The sequence below is a fragment of the Rana temporaria genome, chromosome 8 (genome assembly GCF_905171775.1).
Source record: "Rana temporaria chromosome 8, aRanTem1.1, whole genome shotgun sequence".
Lineage (NCBI taxonomy): Eukaryota > Metazoa > Chordata > Amphibia > Anura > Ranidae > Rana > Rana temporaria.
Genome location: NC_053496.1, coordinates 40,953,607 through 40,980,601, shown reverse-complemented (window position 1 = coordinate 40,980,601; position 26,995 = coordinate 40,953,607). Strand labels below are relative to the sequence as shown.

The 26,995-nt window shown below is 41.7% G+C and overlaps 1 protein-coding gene across 2 annotated transcripts in view; it reads left to right on the top strand.

The window, feature by feature from the left end:
• Nucleotides 1-1,689: 1,689 nt before the first annotated feature.
• Nucleotides 1,690-26,995, top strand: part of MXI1 (MAX interactor 1, dimerization protein) — a 56,466-nt gene continuing 31,160 nt past the window's right edge. Inside the window, exons 1-2 of one of the 2 annotated variants that reach the window (XM_040361642.1) lie at nt 1,690-1,979; nt 26,299-26,419. In XM_040361642.1, the coding sequence (XP_040217576.1) occupies nt 1,781-1,979; nt 26,299-26,419 (320 nt within the window). In that variant the 5' untranslated portion in view covers nt 1,690-1,780. Of the gene's footprint in view, nt 1,980-17,531; nt 18,046-26,298; nt 26,420-26,995 lie in introns of those variants that run through there. The other variant, XM_040361644.1, reaches the window with a different exon arrangement.

The window sequence follows — 26,995 nt, the reverse complement described above, 5'->3', positions numbered from 1 at the left end:
GGAGTGGGCGTTCCTCACATGTCTGTGATTGACATTTTGACCAAAAACGAGCTCCCCCCCGTCGCGTAAGGCGCGTCACGATTGGCGAAAGGAGCCGAACGGCGATGCGCATGCGCAGTATAGCTTAAAAAAAATAATAAGAGCCTTAATCGTATTGTAATGTGGGGGGCCATTGTAATAAAAGACTGCCTCCCCTTGGCATCTATCACTCTCAGTGCCATCATGGGGCAGTGTGGGCTCAAGGACCAGTTGCTTTGGGGAAAGTGCAGGGCCCCCCATGCCGCTGGGGCCCCTGGGCAGTGCCCAGGAGTGCCCTCTCATTAAGACAGCCCTGCACACATGCACACACAAATTTGTTTGAGCTATGAGGTGCACACCCTAATGCAATAGGCTGTGCACACCTATGATATATATATATATATATATATATATATATATATATATATATATATATATATATTCATTTATATATAGATATATATCATGCAACATATACACATATTTATAAATATTTTTAAACTTTTAAATATATATATATATATATATATATATACATACATATATATATATATATATATATATATATATATATATATATATATATATATATATATATATATATATATATATACATCTAACATTTATAAATATATGCTGCTTGGAAAAAATAAAAAATATGTATAAATAAATAAATAAATAAATAAATATATATATATATATAGCTATAGATCTATATATAGATATGTTTTGATATTATAGATTAAATCTGATGTATACACTGCCCAGAATAGCTTTCTTTGCTCAGAGTTGTTCTTTTTTATCCCTTCCATATCTTGAGGAAGTTTTTTTGTCCAGAACAACTTATTTTTTTACATCGCTCATTTAACCCTTCATTGGACACTATTGGAGAATCACAAACATCCTTTTTTTTTCTTCTTTCTTTTAGAAGTCAACAATTCTAGTTTAGCAAAGGGTTAAAAAAATAACTAAAAAATTGATACAAGAAAAAAAGTTAAAAAAAAAAATACTCAATTAATTTTTTTTTTTTTAATTAAACCTTTTAAGGCAGATGATTTTAACTTTTTTGCAGTAAAAGGGTTAATAATAAAAATAAATTGTATTTTTTTTTACTTTTTTTCTTTTTTCAGTTTTTATTTATCTATTTAACCCTTTGCTTGCCTCACACTCAAGCGTTCGCATCTTTTCTTCCTCCCTTGTCTTTTGCTCACAGTTGGCATAACATGTACACTGCCCAGAACACCTTTCTAAGCTCAGAACTGTTCTTTGTGTTAACCCTTTCATGCCTCTGACTTTATATACATTTTTAAAACTGATGTTCCATGTGGTGCATGCTTCTTAACCCCTTCACTGCCATCACTGTCAAAGTTTCTGTTGCATACAAAGTTTTCAGTTGGCAATTTGCAAATATTACTTTGTTGCAAGATCCTCCACTCTCTGCAGACTGGTGTTGCCTGCAGGGGTGAAAGGTTGGCTGGAGTGACCAGTAAGGATGCTGAGATTCCAGTGACTCCTCTTTAGGTTTGCTAGGCTGGGAAATAGGCGGTTAAACCAGTTTGGTGGCGGTAAACTGTAGCTGTCTGCCTATTGCCCCTTATGCTAATGTTGCTGGGAGAGTGGGAGGGAAGGCACTAGGACCAGCCCGGAGCCCAGTGCCAGGCAGCAGATAAAGTACCCAGAGGAGGAGGAGGAGGAGGAGGGTGGGAGTCAGGGAGACCCCAGGACAGTCTGATTCATCCTCATCACAGCATCCCAAGCAGACATGGTGAGAGGGAAAGCCTGCAAGGACTATCTGATGGACTCCAGCTCTGATGCCCACCTCCAGGTGCCCAGGTGCCCACTGACAGACCTGCTAAACACAGAGCCCAGTGCCATAGGAAACATCACCACTTTCCTGGACAATGTCCAGATCCTTCTGGAGGCTGCCAGTTACCTGGAGAGGGCGGACCAGGAAAGGAAAAGTAAGTGTTCCCTTCTTCTAGGAGAGACAGACAAAGGCTGGAGGTGGGATCTGGGAGGACAGTGGGGCTACTGTGAGCTGATGCCAGCCAGACAGGGCACAGGGAGGAGGGAAGGGGGGTTAGTCTGGGTACCAGGAACCCTTGTGGGGCAGTTGGATGGTGGCCTGGGTCCAGGAGAACCTCTGCCCCTCTGTGTTCTGCTGGCTCTGTCAGTCTGTCTGCTCTAGACAAAGAGCCTAGACACTTGACCCTCCAGATGGTGCCAGGGCTGCTAACTGGCACGTTACTTGTGTGCCGGTAATCACAGGGGCTCTGTCTGTATGTAAGTGTGCAAAATGTGTGCAAGGATCATATGAAGTGATTGTATATGTGTGTACACCATGGCTGCAAGTCTAAGTTCTCTTTTGTGTATTTTTAATTTCTCTTTTTGTGTTTTCTTTCTCTTATGTGTGTTTTATTTCTCTTTTGTGTGTTTTCTTTCTCCTTTGTGTGTTTTCTTTCTCTTTTGTGTGTTTTATTTCTCTTTTGTGTGTTTTCATTCTCTTTTTGCATGTGTTCACCAGCCATTTCAACATGCACTTTTGTACTTGCTCTAGGAGTACAGATCAATAGTTGTATATATCATTGCTCTTATGGGACTGCCTTATTCTACCAGTATATAAACTGCCATGTGATAGATAGATAGATAGATAGATAGATAGATAGATAGATAGATAGATAGATAGATAGATAGATAGATAGATAGATATATAGATAGACATATAGATAGATAGATACATAGATAGATAGATAGATAGATAGATAGACAGATAGATAGATAGAAAAATCAATAGACACATTGATAGATTTATTTATTTATTTATTACAGGTACTTATATAGTGCCGTCAATTTACGTAGCGCTTTACATATATATTATCAGTGTCGGCTGGCGTTTTATTTTTGGGGAGGCGACAAACAAGCACCCCCCCCCCCCGGTTGGCCTGCGGTATGGCATCACCCCCTCCCATGCTGTTGGCGGTTGGGTCACCCTCGGGGGGCTCGCGGTTGGTCATCCAGTCCTGCACTTACCCCATCTAGGTTACGGGTGGGCAGCGCTCTATGGGTGACGGGCGGCGTCTCCTCTTCCTCTGCATCAAGTCGGCTTCCGCCATGCGTCTCCTCCCTCCTTCTCCTAGGTGTCCACTAGGATCACCTGTTCTTTCAGCCAATCAGGTGACAGGTCTCTGGACACGCTTCCTGATTGGCCGGGAGGAGGATCAGTGTGACATTAGCGAACATTTATTCGCTATTTTCACGCAACTGGGTGGGCTCGGAGCGCAGTGCTCTGCGCCCCTAGCCCACCCTTTTTTAAGCCTATTAGAGCCTCTGTCTCTAATCACGTGCTTCAAACTCCCCCCCCCCATTGGAATCCATGTGTACGACACCCTGCATGTAGATTAGGGGGCCGAATGCAAGGATAGGGGGGCGGTGCCCATGCGCTCCTAATAGATGGGCCGCCATCACTGTATATTATATATTCATATCAGTCCTTTCCCTTTAAGGAGCTTACAATCTCAGGTGCCAAATTCACATTCATAAAACATATCCGTAGATCAAAAGATACATTGTTAGATCAATAAATACATTGTTTAGATCAATAGATGCATTGCTAGATACTTGGATAGATCAAGAGATACATCCATAAGTCAATTGACACATCAAAATATACACTGATTGATCAATGGATACATGGATAGATCAATAGATACACTGAAAGATTGTTTGATATATTAAATGATCAATACATATATTAATAGATACATTGAAAGATCATTAGATAAATTGAAGATCGATAGATACATAAAATGATTGATCAGATCTCTATCTAGCTATCAATCAGTTGATCAGATGCATCTATCTAGCTATCGATCAATAGATATATCTAATCCACTTATCTTGCTATCAATCAATCAATTGATAGATCATGTTGGCTATGGCCATCGCTTTCGAGTTCAAATGCAATTTTCCACTCTTCCTCAGAGATACAACTGCACAATACTTTTTTTTATCAATTAGCTTATTTTTTTAAATATCAGATAGAAATTGATTGATTACCCCACATTTTATATAAAAAAAAAAATGTTCAGCATAAGCACCTTACAAATTGAAAAACAGTTGTGTGTGGCATTTGTTCATGATAAGTTGTGAAAAGCAAAAATTTTAGCTGTCTCTAAATGATACACAAAGAAATACCCACGCTCAACAGCGAAAATAATAGAAATGCTGGCTGAAGTGCGGTCCTCAGGCTGGGGTGTCCAACTCCCCTGGTAGAAATTCAATGCAAAAATTTAAGCCAGCCACCAGGTAACTCCTACGAATGTTCTGTATTGGATACATCATGTTAAACAGGAAAAATTCTAACGCGTTTCGGCTATTACAGCCAGAGGAAGTTTGTAATAGCTGAAATGCGTTAGCTTAATCCTGTTTTACATGGTGTAGCCAATAAAGAACATTTATAGGAGTTATCGGGTGGCCAGCTTAAATGTTTGCTTTGAGCCTCCGAATGATAGTCCATAGGATCTGGTTGGAGGTTCTAGTTGCATGCGAATGAAAATACCGTTGATCATATTGCAATCAATCAGATTGAAATCTAATACAACAGGCCATTTATGGTTGGGGAGCATTCGAGTCAATTGTTTGCTATTGAAACATTTCTTGAGACCGCTTATGTTTCGTCCACGCTTGCATACGATTTTATGTTTCTGCGCACAATAAGCTGTCAGGAAAAGGAAATGTGCAAGCGTGTCGCATACAGTCGATTATCACATGGCAAGATGTGCAAAAAGATCGCTAATCTTACAGAAGTTGGACAGCAGATTCCAGCTGCGTCGATTTTTGGGGGGCGATAATCTTTTGTGCAAGCGATTGTTTTAGCCAAAGGTTGGATGAAATTTGCTAATTTCGAGACCTCTGCGACTGAGACCTCTGCGACTGAGACCTCTGAGACCGAGACCTCTGAGACTGAGACCTCTGAGGCCCTGTACACACGGTCGATGAAAACGGACTGAAGTTCAGTTTCATCGGTCCAACCCGACCGTGTGTGGGCCCCATCGGTCCGTTATCCTTCAGTCGAAAATTTTAGAACTTGCTTTAAAATTGAACCGATGGACGCCTAACCGATCGGTCAAAACCGATGGTTAGTATGCAAAAGCATCGGTTCAAAACCCGCGCATGCTCAGAATTAAGTTGACGCATGCTTGGAAGCATTGAACTTAATTTTTCTCAGCACGTCGTCGTGTTTTACGTCACCGCGTTGGACTCGATCGGTTTTTTAACTGATGGTGTGTAGGCACATCAGACCATCAGTCTGCTTCGTCGGTGAACTGATGAAAACGGTCCTTGGGACCGTTCTCATCGGATGGACTGATCGTGTGTACAGGACCTTAGACTGAGACCTCTGAGACTGAGACCTCTGAGACTGAGACCTCTGAGACTTCTGAGACTGAGACCTCTAAGACTGAGACTTCTGAGACTGAGACTTCTGTCTAATGTCTATGGGGTAGCCAAAGTGTAATCAGATCTCTTCTATGTATGTAGATACAGAGCCCCTCGCCCCCCCCCCCCCAACATGTATGAGCATGCCCACCCTGCACATGTGTACAGAATAGGGGTGTAGAGAACAAAGACTTGGGGGGCACCAGGATGCATTGTGTGATGCCAGGCAATGTGAGTGGTACACGTGCAAACCACAACACAAAGAGCAATCAGTAGAGGGTCAGCTGGGGGCCCCCCCCCCCCCCCCCCTCCTGACTGGGTCCATGTGACTAGGACAATGCCACCTAATCATGCCAACTTATACTAACCCAACAGTACAGGGGCTGTATGGGTTAAGCTCTCTTAATACATTCATCCACCCATACTGACCAGGCAGGGCATTGCTTGGGGGGGGGCACAGGGCATCAGCTGCAAGGGCAGCTAAGGACTCCTTGGCAGACGAGGTGTTAATAAGCCTTCCTGCCGGGGTGTTAGTTCCACATTGTGTGTGTTGTGTTGTGTTGCACGTATACAGGTAGTTGCATTAGAGCTGATCACCAAGGGTGTGGTGACACAACAGACACAAGGAGATAAGGGGAGGGGAGGGGTTAAAGAGCACCTGTCACACATCTTTAGTCTCATGCCACAGCAGAGTTAATCCAAGTTGGCCAACTTTCCATCTGGGCACTGTGACTGTGTACACACTGAGCTTTCTGCAGGTGTACTTTAACCCCTCCTGTGCCAAGAGACAGACAAGCCACCCTTTACCCCAGCGCAGCTGCACATGCCTGACAATAGCACAAAAGGTTTGTCTGTCTGGAGGGCTTACAATAGAAGCAGCTTTCCATTGTCTCCTGGTGAACTGAACACCATTCACTCCACTTCTTTCCCAAACTGGCATTTTCCCCTCGGTGCCACGTGGCTTGGCTTTGTGCAGAGACCCTGTGAAGCTAAAACTGCAGCATGCAACCTGGGGGCTGTTATGTCCCAGGCTTGTGGTTACATCTAGAACTAGTTGGCAGTTTATTGCAAATTAGCATTGCTATTTGCTCTCTTTGTTACCCTGTTCTGTTTGCAGCTGTGATTAAAAACATGTTTATATATATATTTATCCATGCTTTGTGTATTGTATTACCTTTATGATCTGTTACTATAATAGTAGACATGGGCTTAATGGGGTTAATGCTACATATATATATATATATATATATACACACACTATGTATGTACCTGTTGTGATGTGCTTTGCATGTCTTTACTAGTACTGGATACTTTGTAACTGTTTTGTTATAATATATTCAGCTTTCTGTTGGCTTATTGCCTACTTGTTTATGTTATTTTCATGTTTTAACCAGTACTTTTTTTTTTTGCTTAATCAGTTTACAGTAAAGTACAGGGCACATACAATAAAAAGGGAGGTAGGGCAAAATCTTCACGTCTTGATTAGTACTTGATACTTAGTAACTGTTGTGTCATAATATATTTGGCTTTGTGTTGGCTTATTGCTTACATCTGTTTGCTTTGTGTTTTTTGCTACTTTCTACCTTTTGTCATTTTCTCTGCATGTCTTGAATAGTACTTGATACTTGTAACTGTTCTTTTTTTTTACTTCACTATTTGTCTTTGTTGTCTTATGTTGGTTTTGTTTTTTATTCTTTGCTTTGTCAATTTTTACTTTTCTCTACTGTGTGCCTTCTGTGGTGTTCTCTGTACAGTATGTCTTTATTTGTACATGATACTTTGTAGCATTTGACTACATATGCGCTCCAACACTTTTACAAATGTGATGGGTAGCCGAATGTGATGAAGAATCTAGCTAGAGAATTTAGCTGAAAGGAATTTTAATAATTGCTTTCCAATGGGAATTTAGCATTTGTAAAAGTGTTGGAACGCATATGGCGGCGCAAGCGCACTCCAGCGGGTAGCCAAATGTGATGGGTCGCCATATGTGACGAAACACCCTTTCTTCTTTTTTTGCTACTTTGTAGCGTTTGTGTCTGCTTGTCTTCACTAGTACTTTTATACTTTTTTATAGTTTATTTGGCTTATTATCTACTTTTATTTTTTACTTCTTTGTTTTGTCAACTTTGTTTTTTTGTTACTGTACCTTTTGTGATGTTCTATGTCTGTCTTGACAAGTACTTTTTTTTTTTTATGCTTAATCTGTTTTTATTAAGATTATATAGTAAAGGTTATGGTACAGGAATTATAGGGTACAGGAATGAGGAAGGGGAACATTTAGTACTTTATACCTTTTTGTAGCTTTTTTTTAATTTATTTTTAATTACTTTGCCATTGTATACTTGGCTTTATGTTGGCTTTTTGCCTGCATATTTGATATTTTTACTTTAGTTGTTTTTTCAACACTATGGGCCAGATCCTCAAAGAAGTTACGCTGGCGTATCTATTGATACGCCGCGTAACTTCTATTTTGCGCCGGCATATCTTCGTTTTGTATCCACAAAACAAGATACGCTTGAAGCTGTGCTAGATCCGACTGGCGTACGTCTTAGTACAACGTCGGATCTAAGGTGCATTTTTACGCTGGCCACTAGGTGGCGTTTCCGTCGATTTCCGCGTTGAGTATGCAAATTAGCTAGATACGCGAATCCACAAACGTACGTTTGGCCAGCGCATTTTTTTACATTGTTTCCGTAAGGCTTTTTTCGGCGCATAGTTACCCCTGCTATATGAGGCGTACTCAATGTTAAGTATGGCCGTCGTTCCCGCGTCGAATTTTGAATTTTTTACGTTGTTTGCGTAAGTCGTTCGCGAATACGGCTTTGCGTAGAATGACATTCACGTCGTATGCATTGGCTTGTTGCGGGTTAATTTCGAGCATGCGCACTGGGATACCCCATGGACGGAGCATTCGCAGTTAAAAAAAAACGTCATTTACGTCGGGTCAAGAGACGTATTTGCATAAAACACGCCCCCATTACATCCATTTGAATTGCGCGCCCTTACGCCACCAAAGTTACACTACGCCACCGTAACTTACGGCGCAAATTCGTTGAGGATACAAAAAAAAGCTGTAAGTTACGGAGAGATACGCTACGCCCAACGGAAATATGCGCCAGGGTACGTGGACCTGGCCCTATGTTTGCTGCCTTTATGTTTACGCCTTTTGTGATGTTCTCTGCATGTCCTAACCAGTACTTTTTTTTTTCTTAATCTGTTTTTATTAAGATTATATAGTATAGTGTAGAGTGCAGAAGAGAAAAGGATGGAGAATGATGTGTATGAGATGGCTAATAATTGATACTTTGTTACATTTGTATTTTTTTATAGTAAATTTGGCTTTTTGTGTTATTATTATAATAACACAGGATTTATATAGTGCTGACAGTTTACACAGTGCTTTACAGCATAAGGGAAGACAGTACATTTACAATACAATTTAATACAGTAGGAATCAGAGAGTTTTTTTTTTTGTTTGTTTGTTTTTTTTAACTTCTTTGTTTTGTCAGTTTTGTATGTATGTGTTGTGTAAACTTTGTCCATCAATTGTGTTTATTTTGAAGCAGTCTCCTTGTTTGGTGTTTAGAACAACTTGAGAAACGTTTAGGAAAGTTTTGTAAACTGAGTTGCAGCTGCTGTTTGCTGTAATGACAACAGGCAGGATTGTGTAGCTTCACCTAGGAGACCTGATCATCATCCCCTATCAGGTGCACCATGATCTCCTGATACACTTCCTGGGAACTCACATGCTTTGCACATGGAGACAGGCTTCGTTTTTCTATTGGCTGACCAGCAGGAGGAGGGGAAGGACTCATTGCCACTGCCTACCAATCAGGGGGAAGCTGGCTGTGTGATGTAATTGGTTGCTGGGCACACATCTCGGTGGGTGTGTCCGGATGGTTCTCTAAGCTGATGACGTCACCTTTTGATTTAAAGCAACGGCACTTATTTACAATGGAGAAAGGACAAAAGACCTGTGGCTGGGACAATGTAAAGGGACAATGAATGAGCAATACTGTAACAGACTTTTTCTCCTGTAGAGAAAGGAGACAGAAAATCCACAATTAGCCCCGAAATAAATGTACTTTATATGTAAATTTTTGTGTAACGCCTCTTGTGTATTCCATAATCACCTAAAAAAATAAAGAAAAGAAAATGTTTTCGGGTCCCATCTAGAACAAAAAAATTTGTTTCAGTGTCAATGACCAAAAGCAAGCATGCCGATCAGCATAACAACCAGTCAACATGCATTTTCAGGCCATGTTTCTGCGTTACAGTCAGGCCCCGTACACACGGCCGAGAAACTCGACGGGCAAAACACATCGTTTTGCTCGTCGAGTTCCTTGTTCGGCTGTCAGAAAACTCGGCGAGCCAAATGTTCCCATTGCCCAACGAGGAAATAGAGAACATGCTCTCTTTTTGGCTCGACGAGTTTCCCGACGGGTTTCTCGGCGAAAAGTGTACACACGACCGGTTTTCTCGGCAGAATACGTCTCCCATCGAGTTTCTTGCTGAATTCTGCCGAGAAAACCGGTCGTGTGTACGGGGGGCCTCATGAAACGTAAAATGCACATTTTACTGCACGTTACAACAATGCATTCCGGCATGCGTACAGTGTTGCAGTGCCATTTATTTTGAACGGCACTCCCAACACACTAATACAGTAGTGGGCAACGTGCCCAAGCCACAACGCACATTGTGGAGTGATGCCACGGGAAAATAGGTCATAGCACCTGCTCTACATTGCTTTCACTGTAAATGACACCCCGACACATTGTACAGTAGAGCGCAATGCACCTCATAATATATACCGTGCGTTGTGGTGTGCTGCCTTTTCAGAAAAAGAGCCCATTTTATAAACCATTGTAGTGCACTGGCAGCCCATTCATAATAAATGTGCGGCCTTAATGCAATGCATGTTAAAGCGCTGCAACAAATGCCCTTAAGTCCCTGTGACAATGGCCACCAGGACAAATAGTAAAGAGTGAATCTCCCCAGTGAGGACATAGCAATAAAAACTTGACAGGGGTTCTAATCTCTTACCATGCTGTCCTAAACTAAAAAAAAAAGTGATGTCATTCCCCAGCCTCTTCACCTTGTCAAATCAAAGAACGCTTTGTAGTGCCGGGACAAGGTTATCCAGCACCCAGGGCAAAAATGCCAATCTGCACCCCCACCCCATTCATGATGTGCAAGCTTAGGGAACCCTATGACCAGCAGTCAATCGCTTGTTAAAATCGCTGTGCAGCTCAGTTTTAATATTGAGCACATGCTTGTGTTGACAGCTCTCTCCTGGACATGCACATGCTGGGCCAGATTCTGATACATTTACGTTGCTCCACGGCAGCGTAACGTATCCCATTTACGTTGCACCGCCGCAGGTTTACAGCGTAAGTACCTGATTCTCAAAAATCTTACCTGTAAACTTGCGGCGGTGTAACGTAAATCCGATCGGCGCAAGCCCGCCTAATTCAAATGGGGCGGGCACCATTTAAATTAGGCTCGTTCCAGCGCCGAACGTACTGCGCATGCTCCGTCGGGTAAATTACCCAATGTGCATTGCGCTAAATGACGTCGCATGGACGTCATTTGTTTAGACGTTTACGTAAATGACGTCCAGCGCCATTCACGGACGACTTACGCAAACTACGTGGTTTTTTAAATTTCGACGCGGGAACGACGGCCATACTTAACATGGCTTAGAACAACTAGGGCTCAGCCCTAATTTTACACGAAGTAACTCGATGGAAACAACGTAAAGTTAGATCGACGGGCAGCGCGGACGTTCGGGAATCGCCGTAACTAGTCATTTGCATATTCTACGCCAACCGCAATGGCCTCGCCACCTAGCGGCCGGCCTAGAATTGCATCCTTAAGATCCGACAGTGTAATTCAATTACACCTGTCGAATCTTCTGGCTATCTATGCGTAACTGATTCTAAGAATCAGTCGCATAGATACGACGGCCGCAACACAGAGATACGACGGGGTATCAGGAGATACGCCGTCGTATCTTTTCTGGGAATCTGGCCCACTGGGCCTGCACATACTTTTTCCACAAGACTTCTAAACATCACTGCTGCACTGACGGGTCTTCACGTAATCAAGCTCAGTGCGGTAATACTCTGAACCCAGGTGCCTTAAAGCGGGGGTTCACCCTTAGAGGGCACTTTTCCCCCTTAGCTTCCTGCTCGTTATTACTAGGGGAATCGGCTATTTATTTTAAACTATGTGCAGTACTTACCCGTTTACGAGACGCATCCTCTCCGTCGCTTCCGGGTATGGGCTTCGGGAATGGGCGTTCCTTCTTGATTGACAGGTTTCCGAGAGGCTTCCGACGGTCGCATCCATCGCGTCACGATTTTCCGAAAGAAGCCGAACGTCGGTGCGCAGGCGCAGTATAGAGCCGCACCGACGTTCGGCTTCTTTCGGCTACGAGTGACGCGATGGATGCGACCGTCGGAAGCCTCTCGGAAGAATGTCAATCAAGAAGGAACGCCCGCTCCCGAAGACCCATACCCGGAAGCGACGGAAGAAGATGCAGCTCGAAAACGGGTAAGTACTGCACATATTTTAATATAAATAGCCGATTCCCCTAGACCGAACGAGCAGGAAGCTAAGGGGAGATTTTTTTTTTTTTTTTTTAAATGGGTGAACTCCCGCTTTAATGACACCATCCTTGACAGCCTGGGCTCAGAGAAAGTAGGCTAAATGACACTGGCTGTCATTCAACCTGAACGACTGAGGGCATCTAGTGGCAGAGGAGAAGTACTGCAGAGGACAGCACTGAGTTAAAGTGGTTGTAAACCCCTACACACCACTTTTACCTACAGGTAAGCCTATAATAAGGCTAACCTGTATGTAGGTACTTTAAATATCTCCTAAACTTGCACAGTATAGGATATATTTACCCTATACGCTTGCACCAACGTCATCGGCCCATGCACACTAAAGAAAGGGCACAATCATGCCATTTCTATAGGGTCCTTGCCGTGACCATCGGCATTGCGCGGGAGTGACGTTGCGGGACTCCAGCCAGTCACAGAGCCGGAGTCCACAGCCCCGGAAGGAAGAGGGGTGACGATGAATGCGGCCACCAGCAGTGACATTGCGGACATCGCGGGCTTCGTTTGCAGGTAAGTGCAACATAAGGGGCTAGTATGTGATGCATACAAGCCCATTATGCTTTAACTTGCAGAGGAATAAAGAGGAATTAAAACTCATGAGGGTTTACTACCTCTTTAAGCTCAGGTTCACACTGGGCTGCGGGAGTAAAGCCGTGCGAGTTCAAACTATTTCACTCCCGCTGGTCGGTCCCGATTCCGGGCCGCGATTACAGAGACATCTGTGGAGAGTCAATGTAAATCGCAAAATCGCAAAAAGTAGTACAGAAAATTATTTTTGAAACTGGTGCGATTAGACGGTGCAAATGCTGCCGATTTGACGTGCGATTTCACGTGTCAAATCGCACCAGTGTGAACCAGGCCTTAAGGTTTTAATTGCAGCAAAATTGCTAAATGTTTTTTTATTCTCACTGTTACTGGGCTATAAATTTTTTATTTATTTTTTTGTAACTGGAAACCAAAGCTGGAAGCAAGCTTGTTGCTTTGCCCAAATCCTAATGAACGTTCTGCTTTTTTGCGCAACTGCAAAGTTTGCTAAGTATTATAAGCGGCTTAATTTTGCTTATTGTCCATTCATTCTTATTAAAAGCAAGTTGTATAGCTTATTATATTATATATTATGTTATTATTATAATATAACAAATATTGTATTTATATTATTATATTATTATTGTATTATTATATTATTTGCTGTAGTATATTTATGCACAGCAAAAATTTACTTCTATTTTCTCAAAGTACAATTTTAATTGTAGAGGAAATAATTTGCATTTATTGAGCAATTCTGTAAAACTTTACGACTGGGAACTCAGCCCTGTCTATGGATAAATGGATAATCGGAGTCACTGAGATAGGTCAGGACACAAAACACATTTCCAGGAAAACAGGTACAGAATTGGGGACAGTTGGCCAATTTATGATACTGTTAGTTCCCTTTCGGTAACGTGAATGTGGTGGGACTTCAGAGACTTCTGGATTATAAATGCCGCTGTCTAAATAGGAAAGACAAACACATTTCTAATCTAACTTCCTTATTCTGACAATTCCAACTGTCACTAATGCCAGGAGTACACATGGGTGGTGTTTGGGTCACGATGTGTTCTGCTCATCCATTGGAATCAGTGCCCTCAATATAGACTGAAATGAAGTCATCTGAATTTGCTGCCATTTTTGTGCAATAGAATCGCAGAAAGTATGGACCGGATTCACGTAGCACTTACGCCGACGTATCTCGAGATACGCCGCGTAATTGCACATATGCGCCGTCGTATCTATGCACCTGACTCTGAAAGCAAGATACGCCTAAAAATAGGCTTCATCCGACCGACGTAAGTTTCCTACGCCGTCGTATCGTGGGCTCATATTTACGCTGGCCGCAAGGGGCGCTCCCATTGATTTACGATTCGAATATGCAAATGAGTGAGATACGCCGATTCACGAACGTAGTTGCGCCCGGCGCATAATATACGCGGTTTGCGTAAGGCTTACGTCCGGCGTATAGTTATTCCCCATCTATGAGGCGTAACTCAAGCAAAGGTATGGACCAGGGAACAGCCGTCGTATTTTACGTTGTTTACGTAGTAGTACGTGAATAGGGCTGGGCATGGGTTACGTTCATGTCGTAGGCAGTGATCCGTCGTATCTTAGGGAGTAGTTTTGACGTGATTCTGGGTTGCGTCCACGGACGGCGCGAACCCAGCGTAGATTAGGGAGCAAGTGCTTTATGAATACTGTGCTCGCCGCTCTGCGATACGTCGGCGTAGCATATATTCGATACGCTAAGCCGGCATAACTATGCGCCAAGGTATGTGAATCCGGGCCTATGGCTGCCCGCAGACAATTTCATCCAAATGTCAACTAACTTGCACAATGCTGCAAATAAAACAAATCAATTAATCCCCCGTGCCTATCATTGTGCAATAAATAAATAAGTACATATATTAGTAAACATGATCCCTTAGAGCCGGTTCACACAGGGGCAACACGACTTCCAGCGCGACTTTGTGAGAGGACTTCAGCGCGACTTGGAGCAACTTACAATGTGACTTCAAGTCGCCTCCAGGACAGGCGACTTTGCCAGTGGCCAATCAAACAATAATCAGCCCTGTGGGAGGGAGGGGTTTGCCTGAGAAAACTATTTTCTCTTCCTGTAAAGTTGCTTCAGTTTAGACAGTGATGCGACTTTGGAGGCGACTTCCATTGAAATCAATGGGTACAAGTCGCCTAGAAGTCGCCTTGAAGTAGTACAAGAACCTTTTCTGAAGTCGGAGCGACGTCAGTAGTGTACATTAAGATGGCTCTCATTCACTTACCTGTCATTTCTCATGTGATGTGACTTGGGGCGACTGGGGGTGACACAAGTCGGATCCAAGTCGGGGGAGTGTGAACCGGCACTAAAAGTATAACTAAAGGCAAAACTTTTGCCTTTTTTTCACATGCGTTTTTAATGTATTTTTGATGCATTTCGTATATTTAGGTGTCTGTTAACGTGAGAGGAACCAGCAAAAAACGCAACAGTAATGCATCAAAAAAGCACTGCATTTTTGATGTGTTTCCGCTGCAGGAAAAAAAAAAGACCCTGACCCTTTCTTTGGTGGAAAACGCAGAGATGTGAATGTGACCCATCAGAAACCTGTTAGCCCTGCTTCACACTGAATGCGGCTTTGAAATTGTGCAACTTCACTTGAAATCGTACAATTTCAAAGCAGCATGTCAGTGCGACTTCAGGTGCAACCTGGCTGACATCTGTGCGACTTCATGTATCATTCAGTCACACCTGAAATCGCCAAAAGTAGTGCAGGAATTTCTTTTTTAAACCGGTGCCGCACCACAAAGTGAACAGTTCCGTTGCTGACAACAGGGTGACCTGTCAAATCGCATGACAAGTCACACTGGTGTGGACGAGGACTACAACTGAAAACGCATAGGTGTGATCCAGGCAAACAAAAAATCTTTAGCTCAGTAACCTTACAGTCTTGGTTCACGCTACTGCGTGCGTGGGAGCGTGCATGCGTTTTCTGTGTATTCACACATGTCGCATGTAGGGTAGCCCATTCCTTTCAGTGGGCTGCCCTACGTACAAGAAACACGGACAAAAGTCCCAAAAATTCACTGAACCGCATGCAATTTGGTGTGCACGAGGACGCGCGTAATTACAGATGTTTAGGATACAATAACAATTAATGGTATATTTTTTCATAGGATAAGTAGACTTCCCAGTATAATTACTATTAATATTATTAGCCTATTTTTATGAAGGGGGTATATTGAGACTATATATGTGTCTTAAAGCGGAGGTCCACCCTAAAAAACATCTATGTACCATCCCATACAGCATACTTGCGTCAGCTATAGTATGTTTTTTTTTTTTTTGCTGTATTTACCGTTTAATCCTTTCGTTTCGTTTCAGACTCCCGCGGGGAGTAGGCGTTCCTATGAAGAGGGGAACATGATTGACGTCCGGCTATGGCGCGTCACGCGTTCCGAATATAGCTGGAGTAGGACTCGGCTCTTCACGGCGCTATACGGCGCCTGCGCACAGACTAGGAGCTGACTGCGCAGGCGCCGTATATATCCGAGTCCTATTTCGGCTATTTTCGGAACGCGTGACGCGCCATAGCCGGACGTCAATCATGTTCCCCTCTTCATAGGAACGCCTATTTCCCCGCCGGAGTCTGAAACGAAACTGAACGATTAAGCGGTAAATACAGCGGCAAAAAAAAAAAAAAAAAAACATACTATAGCCGACGCAAGTATGCTGGATGGGATGGTGCAAACAAAAAAAAAAAGTTTTAGGGTGAACCTCCGCTTTAATAGGTAGATTCACAAAGAGTTAGGCCGCCTTATCTCCAGCCGACCTAAGCCGACCTATGTTTAAGTGTATTCTCTAACAGAGATACACTTAAACATAAGTCGTCCTATCTTAGATTGCAATGTTTTGGCTGACCGCTAGGTGGCGCTTCCATTGCGGCCGGCGTAGATTATGTAAATGAGCATTTACGACGATTCCCGAACGAACGCGAGCCCGCCACAGTCTATTAACGTAGTTTCCGTAAGCGATAGGCCGCCTAAAGTTATTCCACCTATGAGGTGGGATAACAATGTTAAGTATGGCCGCCGTTCCCGCCGCGAGGTTCGAATTTTTTACGTCGTTTGCGCAAGTCGTCCGCGAATCGGGATTTACGTCGTTTACGTACGCGTCGAAATCAATAGGCCCGTACGGCCTACTTACCCGCAATGCGCACTGGGAAATGTAGTCGCCCGGCGCATGCACAGTGTCAAAAAACGTCAAATAACGTGAGGTCAAGCCTCATTTCCATACAACACGCCCCCCTCCAAGTCATTTGAATTAGGTGCGCTTACGCCCGCTCGTTTTAGGCTACGCCGCCGAAAATTAGCAGGTAAGTGGTTTGAGAATCGCTACTAGCCTAACTAATTTACGGCGGTGTAGCCTAAAAAGACTAGGCTAGGCCGCCCTAAAGTTAGGCGCCCCTACGTGAATCTACCTATTAGTATTTTTGTATTGTAACTTATGTAACTTAATGTTGAAAAAGATTAATAAAGAGAAATTGAAACACCAAAAAAAAAAAATAATTAAAGGCACCCCCACACTTTCGTGGCGCTATTTAAATCCCATATAATAAAAATGCGCTGGTGGCGCTAAATAAATTCCATATAATAAAAATAATAATAATAAACTAAGAGGCTTTCAAATCACTGACTGCAAAAGTACTGAAGCTGCATAACAGCCAAGCAAGTAGCAATTTCCGAAGGTCAAGTTCTGTAGATCCCTTGCTTTAGGTTTTCTTTGAGAAATATCAGAAGCAGGAATAAAAAGTTTCTGGCCGTGATGGGGTTAAGTCTGTGGACTCGGCAGCTAAAGGGATGAAAAAACCACAACACCCAGCAGCCCTTGCAGCGAGCGAGCCCGTGTGGGAGCAGCCCTCTCTGCCTTTGCTGCAAGAAGTAAACAAACTGGTCTGTGTGTCAATGCAGGCTGGAGCTTCACATAATCCTCTGCTGCAACTCCTTCCAACTTTATCTCTTTTCATTTTATTTTTATTTTTTATAATTCCTTCTTCCTTCTTTCCTGAACCACAGACCATTTCACGCCCGCCGTCACCTTCTCGCCTTCCCTTTTTCTTGTTTTTCTTTTCATTTGAGATCTTATTAGCTGCTTGGCTAGGGCCCTGTCTGCTTTGCAAAACTTCTTGAAGACAATTTATCAAAACCTTATTCCCAGATCCTTCGAATTCTGCAAGACGGCAGAATTTTTTTTCCAACCCTTTACGTCACCCACTTTGAACATTTTGTTTCTTTCACGCGTTTTAAAGACAAAAAACAATTTTTTTTAAAAATTTTTTTGAGGGTTGCATTAAAAAAATAATATATCGTGCGATGGATTGCGTGATGTTAAATATTCAAGCGCTTTTAGATGCCGCAGAGTATTTGGAAAGAAGAGAGAGAGGTAATTGTTTATTATTGTACTTTGCTTATTTATTTATCTTTTTGCCTGTTTGTTATGTAAATCAATGGAAATTCATGGCTTGGCCTAGAATTGAAAGCTTATTATTTGTGTGATGTCATAGTGGATTAAGAAGGTACAGCTCTCGTCTGTTGTGCAGAGAGACACTCTTGGTATTCATTTGACCATTATGTCCTTGTAATGTTTTTTTTTTTTTTTTTTTAAATCAAGATTTTTCTTTATGAATTATAGAAAAAAAAATGGTCGGTCTTCGGGAGATATTTGAAAGAATTTCATGGTGTCTTAATTAGAACTAGATGGATTTTCCCCTCCAGCAGAGGGTTTTTGAAAAAGGAAATAGGATTCTAAAAATTTTAACCGTTTGAATGCCTTCCTCGGGAGGATGTAAAAAATGAAATTGTGAAAAATGCTTTATTTTTTTTTTTCAACATGGAGATTCCAACTTGAAAAAGATTGAACCCTACGGCTTTTTTTTTGTATTTCTGCATGAACAAATCTTAAGATGTGAACTGATCTGTATCTATACAATAATTAGTTTAAAAAAAAAAAAATCTGTAGTACATATTTTAAACCATCACTGTTATGTATACCTTAAATTGTTTGTATAGTAAGATTTTATTTTTTTCTGGATAAAGTAAGATAGGATTAGAGCCTCTATCAGGTTTTTATTGCTATAGGACCGTGATGGCAAACCTTGGCACCCCAGATGTTTTGGAGCTACATTTCCCATGATGCTCAACTATACTGCAGAGTGCATGAACATCATGGGTAATGTAGTTCCAAAACATCTGGGGTGCTAAGGTTTGCCATCACTGCAATAGGGTAAGGAATAGAAGCGTAGCTCCATATTTAACGTCCAGAATAGTATTTTATTTAGGAAGAAAATCATATTTTATAAGGAAATTTTATATATATATATATATATATATATATATATATATATATATATATATAGGAAATAATTATTATTAAATATTATATTATTTCCTAAATATATATATATATATATATATATATATATATATATATATATATATTTAGGAAATAATATTTTATATGGAAATAATATTTTATATGGAAATAATATTTTATTTAGGAAAAGAATCATATTTTATAAGGCAATTATATTTATAAGGAAATGTTATATATATATATATATATATATATATATATATATATATATATATATATATATATATATATAGGAAATAATATTTTATATGGAAATAATATTATAATATTTTATTTAGGCCAGGGTGAAGCCAAAACGTTTCAGGTTATGAAAGTTACGCTTCTTCAGGGCTATAAACATTTAAAACATGAATATAATCAGTGACATGTCTCAAACAATATTAAAATATCTACAATTCCCAAATAAGGATTAATATATTCATGTTCTATCCCTTATATAAAAAATAGTTCTTGACTTTTTTTTACCTGGAATGGTGAAAAAATATATATCTATATATATCTATATATATATATATATATATATATATATATATATATATATATATATATATATATATATATATATATATATATATATATGTGTGTGTGTGTGTGTGTGTGTGTGTGTGTGTGTGTGTGTGTGTGTGTGTGTGTGTATATATATATATATATATATATATATATATATATATATATATATATATATATATGATGTATAAAGCCTTATTTGTGAATCTTTAATAGTGTTTTTAATATTGTTTTAGATACATTGTTGATAATATTTATGGTTTCATATGTTTATAGCTCTGAAGAAGGTTGACTTTCAAACCTGGAGACATGTTGGCTTTTATTTGGTCATCTTAAATTTTGTATTCCTTATCCTACATTTATATTTTTATAGGGCCATCCACAGAGCTTCTATGTTAAAAAGAACTGTCAGTTGGATACAATACAAACCCTATGAAAATATGAAAGTAGCAATCCAGCACTACTCACTATTAAAGGGGTTGTAAAGATTTGTTTTTTATTTTCTAAATAGGTTCCTTTAAGCTAGTGCATTTTTGATTCACTTACCTTTTCCTTCCATTTCCCTTCTAAATGTTTTTTTTCTTGGTCTGAATTTCTGACTTCCTGTTTCTCCTCAGTAAGCTTGCCCCCATCATCCATGGTGGTTAGTCAGCCAGAACAGCTTACTGAGGAGGAACAGGAAGTGAGAAATTCAGACAAAGAAAAATAAACATTTAGAAGGGAAATGGAAGGAAAGGGTAAGTGAACCAACAATGCACTAGCTTAAAGGAACCTATTTAGAAAATAAAAAACAAACCTTTACAACCCCTTTAAGGTTTTCATTGCTGTCTGTGTCACCAACACAATTAAAAAAAATTTTTTTTTTTTTTTTTTACCAAAACAAGAGGTGAATCTTCCAATGAAAACTGGGAGACAGGAAGTGAGGGGGAATCTATCCAGTGGGGGACAGATAACAAAAAAAAAAAAACTGTCAGGAACTATGGCCTGTCCCTACTTTTATCCAAATAATAAAAAAAAGCTTGAAATACACTTTAAAGTGACTTGATGTGGCTTTATTATTTTTTAAATGCTTGCTGTGCTATATTTTCACAACAGCATTAATACAAGGATTGCTTTAGTAAAGGTAAATAGGCTGTTCCCTTGGCAAGGGATTTTTTCTCTTGGCTTAGTGAAAGAGCTCTGCTGACTTCCATTTTAATTTTTAATTAAATTAAAATTTTAAAATTTTAATTTTTTTCTTTCCTTGCATGTGATTTGGTATTCTTTGCAAAGTGAATCATTACTGCATTTATTAAGCTAAGTGAAAATTCCTTCACAAAGTGAACAGCCTATTTGCTTTTAGTAAATCAACCAAATCTCAGCCACATAGAGAGTGCATTGCTTTCAGTCAGACCTGACTGGTAGACTGTAGATATGGCTGCCCCCATGTACAAATAAAGAGAAACTTTACATTGACACAATGGGCCAGATCCACGAAGCAGTTACGCCGGCGTATCTATTGATACGCCGCGTAACTTCTAGGATGCTCCGGCGTATCTTTGTTTTGTATCCACAAAACAAGATACGCCTGAAGCTGGGCTAGATCCGACTGGCGTACGTCTTAGTACGCCGTCGGATCTAAGGTGCATATTTACGCTGGCCGCTAGGTGGCGCTTCCGCCAATTTCCGCGTCGAGTATGCAAATTAGCTAGATACGTACGTCCGGCCGGCGCTTTTTTTTTACGTCGTTTCCGTAAGGCTTTTTCCGGCGTAAAGTTACCCCTGCTATATGAGGCGTAGCCAATGTTAAGTATGGACGACGGGACAGCGTCGATTTTTCCGTCGTGTACGTAGTTTGCATAAAACGTTCGCGAATAGGGCTTTGCATAGAATTACGTTCACGTCGATAGCATTGGCTTGTTGCGGGTTAATTTGGAGCATGCGCACTGGGATACCCCCACGGACGGCGCATGCGCCGTTCAGAAAAAAACGTCATTTACGTTGGGTCAAGACGTATTAACATAAAACACGCCCACAACTTAGTGATTTGAATTGCGCGCCATTATGCCGACACAGTTACACTACGCCGCCGTAACTTACGGCGCAAATTCTTTGTGGATACGGGAAATACGCTGTAAGTTACGGCGGCCTAGTGTATCTGAGATACACAACGCCGGACTTACAAATGCGCCGCGCTACGTGGATCTGGGCCAATGTCTTTAAAGCACCAATGCACATTAATATTATTTATATGTTGTATTTTGTATATTTAAAAATAAATAAAAAATAAATCAGGACAAAATGTTACTTTCACAAAAATAATACTAGCTATTTATTTATTATATATACACTTCATACTTTCATTTCCATCAATCAGCTAGAAGTTGCTTCAGAGTTCAAGCAACCCACATGGAATTACACTGCATCTAAACACCACATACCAAAAACACTATTTAATGCATTTTTAATATTGAAATTAAACTCCCCCATCCATCCAGGTCTCCATGTTTTATTTGGCTGAGAAATCACTGGGAAAAACAACCCCCTAGCATTTCTGGCTGTGGCCATCTTGAGTAAGGGCAGATGATTCATCTAACATTTACTTCCTGTAATCCATCTGCCGTTAGCTCGGGCTTGCAGTGAGGAGGGTGTTCTTGGCACTCAACCATCCATGTCCTTGTGTTTTATTTGGCTGATAAATCACTGTGAAAATCAACCCCTAGCATTTCTGGCGGCGGACATCTTGAGTAAGGGCAGATGATTCATGTAACAGTTACTGTACTTCCTGGAATCCATCTGGCCTTAGCTCAGGCATGCAGGCAGGAGGGTGTGCAAACCCGCCCCCTCTCCCGAAGACTCCTGGGACGTCATGTATAAAATCTTTTGCCTAGGCCTGGAAACCAGAAAGTAACTGAACAAATAAAAAAATAAAAAACTTTCAACAAAATGTAATCCTTATGCTGCTAGCATTAGTAAATAGATAGGAAAGTATATCAAATATGAAATGCTTTCCTATCAATTTACTAATACTAGCAGCATAAGGATTAAAAATAGACAATGCTGATTGAGAGAGTCAATTTCTGCTTTAATAAATTGAAGAATCATATTTTCCTTCTTCACCGCCCCTCCCCCTCCCCATCTACCTTCTGACTTCATAGGGCCATAAGAAGTTTCAATCAGAGAGTGTACCCTTGCAAGAAAACAGCTCCCCTCTTTTGGAAACTCACAATGCTCTGTGAGGCTAGTGTTATTTTTACAAATTGTGATTTGAAAAATAAATCTTTTTAACTGTTCATAGAAAAAAGCTTTTAAAACCAGTGTAAAAACCCACAACGATAACATCAGTCTGTATATGCAGTAAAGCATGCTTGTATTACTCACTTAACCTAAGGGGTTAAGTCTCTGCATTGTGTAAAAAGGCTGTTTGATCCTGCCTTCTCTGATCCTCCCCTTCTTCCACAGTCTCCAATCCATCTCCCGATAAGACAGAGCCTTTGGGGACACTCTGCACATGCTCAGTTTGGTGTGTATTGCTAGATAGTTTTTTTTTTCTTGGGAGGTTGCATGTGATCAGCACAGGGCCAATCAGCACTGTCTAGATCAGCCACCATGCCCATCAATTGTCACCACTGTGCCATGCCATCAAAAGCAATCACTGTGTCATTAATTGTCACCACTGTGCCATGCCAAATGCAGCCACTGTGCCATGCCATCAATTGTCACCACTGTGCCATCAATTGTCACCACTGTGCCATGCCATCAAACGCAGCCACTGTGCCATGCCATCAAACGCAGCCACTGTGCCATCAATTGTCACCACTGTGCCATGCCATCAAACGCAGCCACTGTGCCATGCCATCAAACGCAGCCACTGTGCCATCAATTGTCACCACTGTGCCATGCCATCAAACGCAGCCACTGTGCCATGCCATCAAACGCAGCCACTGTGCCATCAATTGTCACCACTGTGCCATGCCATCAAACTCAGCCACTGTGCCATGCCATCAAACGCAGCCACTGTGCCATCAATTGTCACCACTGTGCCATGCCATCAAACGCAGCCACTGTGCCATGCCATCAAACGCAGCCACTGTGCCATCAATTGTCACCACTGTGCCATGCCATCAAACGCAGCCACTGTGCCATGCCATCAAACGCAGCCACTGTGCCATCAATTGTCACCACTGTGCCATGCCATCAAACGCAGCCACTGTGCCATGCCATCAAACGCAGCCACTGTGCCATCAATTGTCACCACTGTGCCATGCCATCAAACGCAGCCACTGTGCCATGCCATCAAACGCAGCCACTGTGCCATCAATTGTCACCACTGTGCCATGCCATCAAACGCAGCCACTGTGCCATGCCATCAAACGCAGCCACTGTGCCATCAATTGTCACCACTGTGCCATGCCATCAAACGCAGCCACTGTGCCATGCCATCAAACGCAGCCACTGTGCCATCAATTGTCACCACTGTGCCATGCCATCAAACGCAGCCACTGTGCCATGCCATCAAACGTAGGCCGGGTAATGTAACTGAGGAGGGCTAAGCTACTAGCAGACAATATACGGGGGTAATATAACTTATATATTACCTCTCACTCCTGTATTATGTCTCCGATAGCCCTCCTCAGTTATATTACCCCTGTGTAATGTACACACATACACACCGTCCATCTACTCTTGGTCCGGCCCCGGGTCCAATATATGAACCCATTGCAGCCCTTGAGTCAAAAAGTTTGCCCACCCCTGGTCTAGACAGAGGGTCAGGGGTCCTGCAGCCTCATAGGACAATCAGAGTAGAATGAAAACTCCTCCTTCAATCTTTAACCAGACACTGATAAAAGTCACAAGACTGCTAAATACTGCTGATGATAAAATTATTTTTTTTACACAGTACCCATGTTCTGTGTACTGTGGGAGACCAGATATAGTAAATGCAGGCTCCTGGGTTCAGTAACACTTTAAATGAAAAATCAAATGCAACCGATTTCCTTTTTTGAAGGATTATTTTGCCCCCTTGTCTTGAATTTTATTGTAACTGTCTTGTTCCTTTTTATTTTTTTTTCCTTTCCCATCCCTATTATTTTGTATAGCTCCGTAGCTGTTAACACTGGGCTGGATTCAAGAAGCAATTGCGCCTGTGTAACCATAGTTACACAGCGCAATTGCTTACTTGCCCCGGCGTAACAAATGCTCCTGATTCAGGAACCTTGTTACGCCGACTGCAGCCTAAGATATGGGCGGCATAAGGCTCTTATGCCCGCATATCTTAGGCTGCATTCTTGCGATGGCCGCTAGGTGGCGTTCCCGTTGTGCTCAGCGTATAGTATGTAAATTGCATACTAACGTCGATTCACAACGTTACGCGAGCCCTGCGTACGCAATTTACGTTGTTTCCGTACGGCGGTTTTCGCGTAAGGCTGTCCCTGCTATTAGCAGGGGCAGTCAATGTTACGTATACCCGTCGTTCCCGCGCCGTGAAATTTGAAATTTACGTAGTTTGCGTAAGTGAATTGTGAATGGCGCTGGACGCCATTCACGTTCACTTTGAAGCAAATGACGTCCTTGCGACGGAAAGTTTCCCGACGGAGCATGCGCTCTACGCTCGGCGCGGGAACGCGCCTAATTTAAATGATTCCCGCCCCCTACGGGATCATTTAAATTGCGCGCGCTTACGCCGGGCATTTTGCCGGCGCGCCCACGCAATTTACGGAGCTACTGCTTCGTGAATCAAGGGCAGCGCAGTAAATTTGCGGGGGCGCAGGGCAAAAACGTTGCCCTGCGCCTCTGTAAAAAAAAAGCAATTCTACCTGAATCCAGCCCACTATTTAAATCCTGAATATTATTAATAATAATTGTAATAATAATAATATAGATATTTTTTTTATTTTATAATACATATCTGAAAAATTCAAATACAATTTCCCTTTAGAAATGTAATCCATGAAGCATTTTATGTTTTACCATTCTTTCTTTAGCAAATGCAGGAACCCATGTAATTGTAATTGATGTCAAAAGTATGTAAAATCTTATATTTAGCATCTAGCACAGTGGTTCTCAACCTTCCTAGTGCGGTGACCCCTTAATAAAATTTACCAAGTTGTGGGGTCCCCTAACAGTAAAAAAAAAAAATTGTACCATGGGTTGTGAGCACCCAAGACAAGACAAGAAATTTGCGCCCCTAACCCATTAACGTTTAGAGCTCCCTGAGTTCCTTCCAATTGTAAAATATTAAAACCCTTTTGTGGTGTCTCGTAGCAGTGACACCTAAAGCAAAATCAGGAGATAGGGTCTCCTCCAGCCCCTCCCACTTCACATTCATCACCAGTCAGCTGACCTCTAGTCTCTGTCCCCCAGCCATGCCATGAACTAAATGGGCGCCTGCGAAGAGGCTGCGTGGGCAAAAAGGCTGGGAGAGCAGTGCAGGCTTTTGGAACAGCCCAGGATTCGTGACCCCTGGCAAATCATCATTCGACCCCCAAGGGGGTCCCACCCCCAGGTTGAGAACCACTGATCTAGCAGAACACATTATTTGTTAACAATAGAGCTGGATACACACTATACAATTCTTTTTTTATCTATTTTTTATTTTATTTTTATTTTTATTTGATAGACCTAACTCAGAGGTTAGGGTGTATTTTGATCTTTTACACCAAACAAAACTCTAAATATTTTGGATCATATTTCAGTAGGATTGAGGTCAGGACTCTGACATGACCATTTAAATCTCTTGTCTGTGTCTTAATCTTTTTTTTTTTCCTCTATTTGCAGAATGTGAGCACGGGTATGCTTCCACGTACCCCTCACCAGACGACTCGGATCTTCTTAGATTAAAGTCCAGGAGGCTGAAATCGAAGAGGTGTAGTAACAACTTAGGAAGCAGCACAAACAGGTATTGTGACTTTTTTGATACTCAATTGCAAACACGGCCCTGCCGCTGCAAAGACATTTGTTGAGGATTTTGTTTAAGCCTGTGTGTCTTAAAAGATCTTTTCAATTAGGCTGACAGGTAAACGCATCCAAACCCCCCACCAAAAAAAGAGCTCTGTACCTGCCGCTGGTTTCTGACAGCTCCGCCGCCTCCCGCCGCTAAATAAACTAAGAGGCTTGGCCACCCGCTGACGTCAACAGGTGACCCTGCCCCCTCGTTATGTCATCAACCCAGGATGCCCAGGTCAACCCCCCCATGTTGAGGGCATGTTGCCTGGTATGGTTCAGGAGGGGCACTTGCTTGTTTCATCCCTTTCCTGCATGCTTAGATAAGGGCCTGGTATGGATTGAGGGGGGGGGGGGCTGTTTTTTTTCTCAATTTGTGTTTAAAACTGGTGACATGTGATTTAGAAGCATTCATATAGAAACCAATGAGCCTGGACTTTGCATAAATCCTATACTGTACAAGGTGCAAGCCTTAATTAAAAAGAAAAAATTGGTGTTTACATCCACTTTAAGAATGTTGTATTGTCTAGAA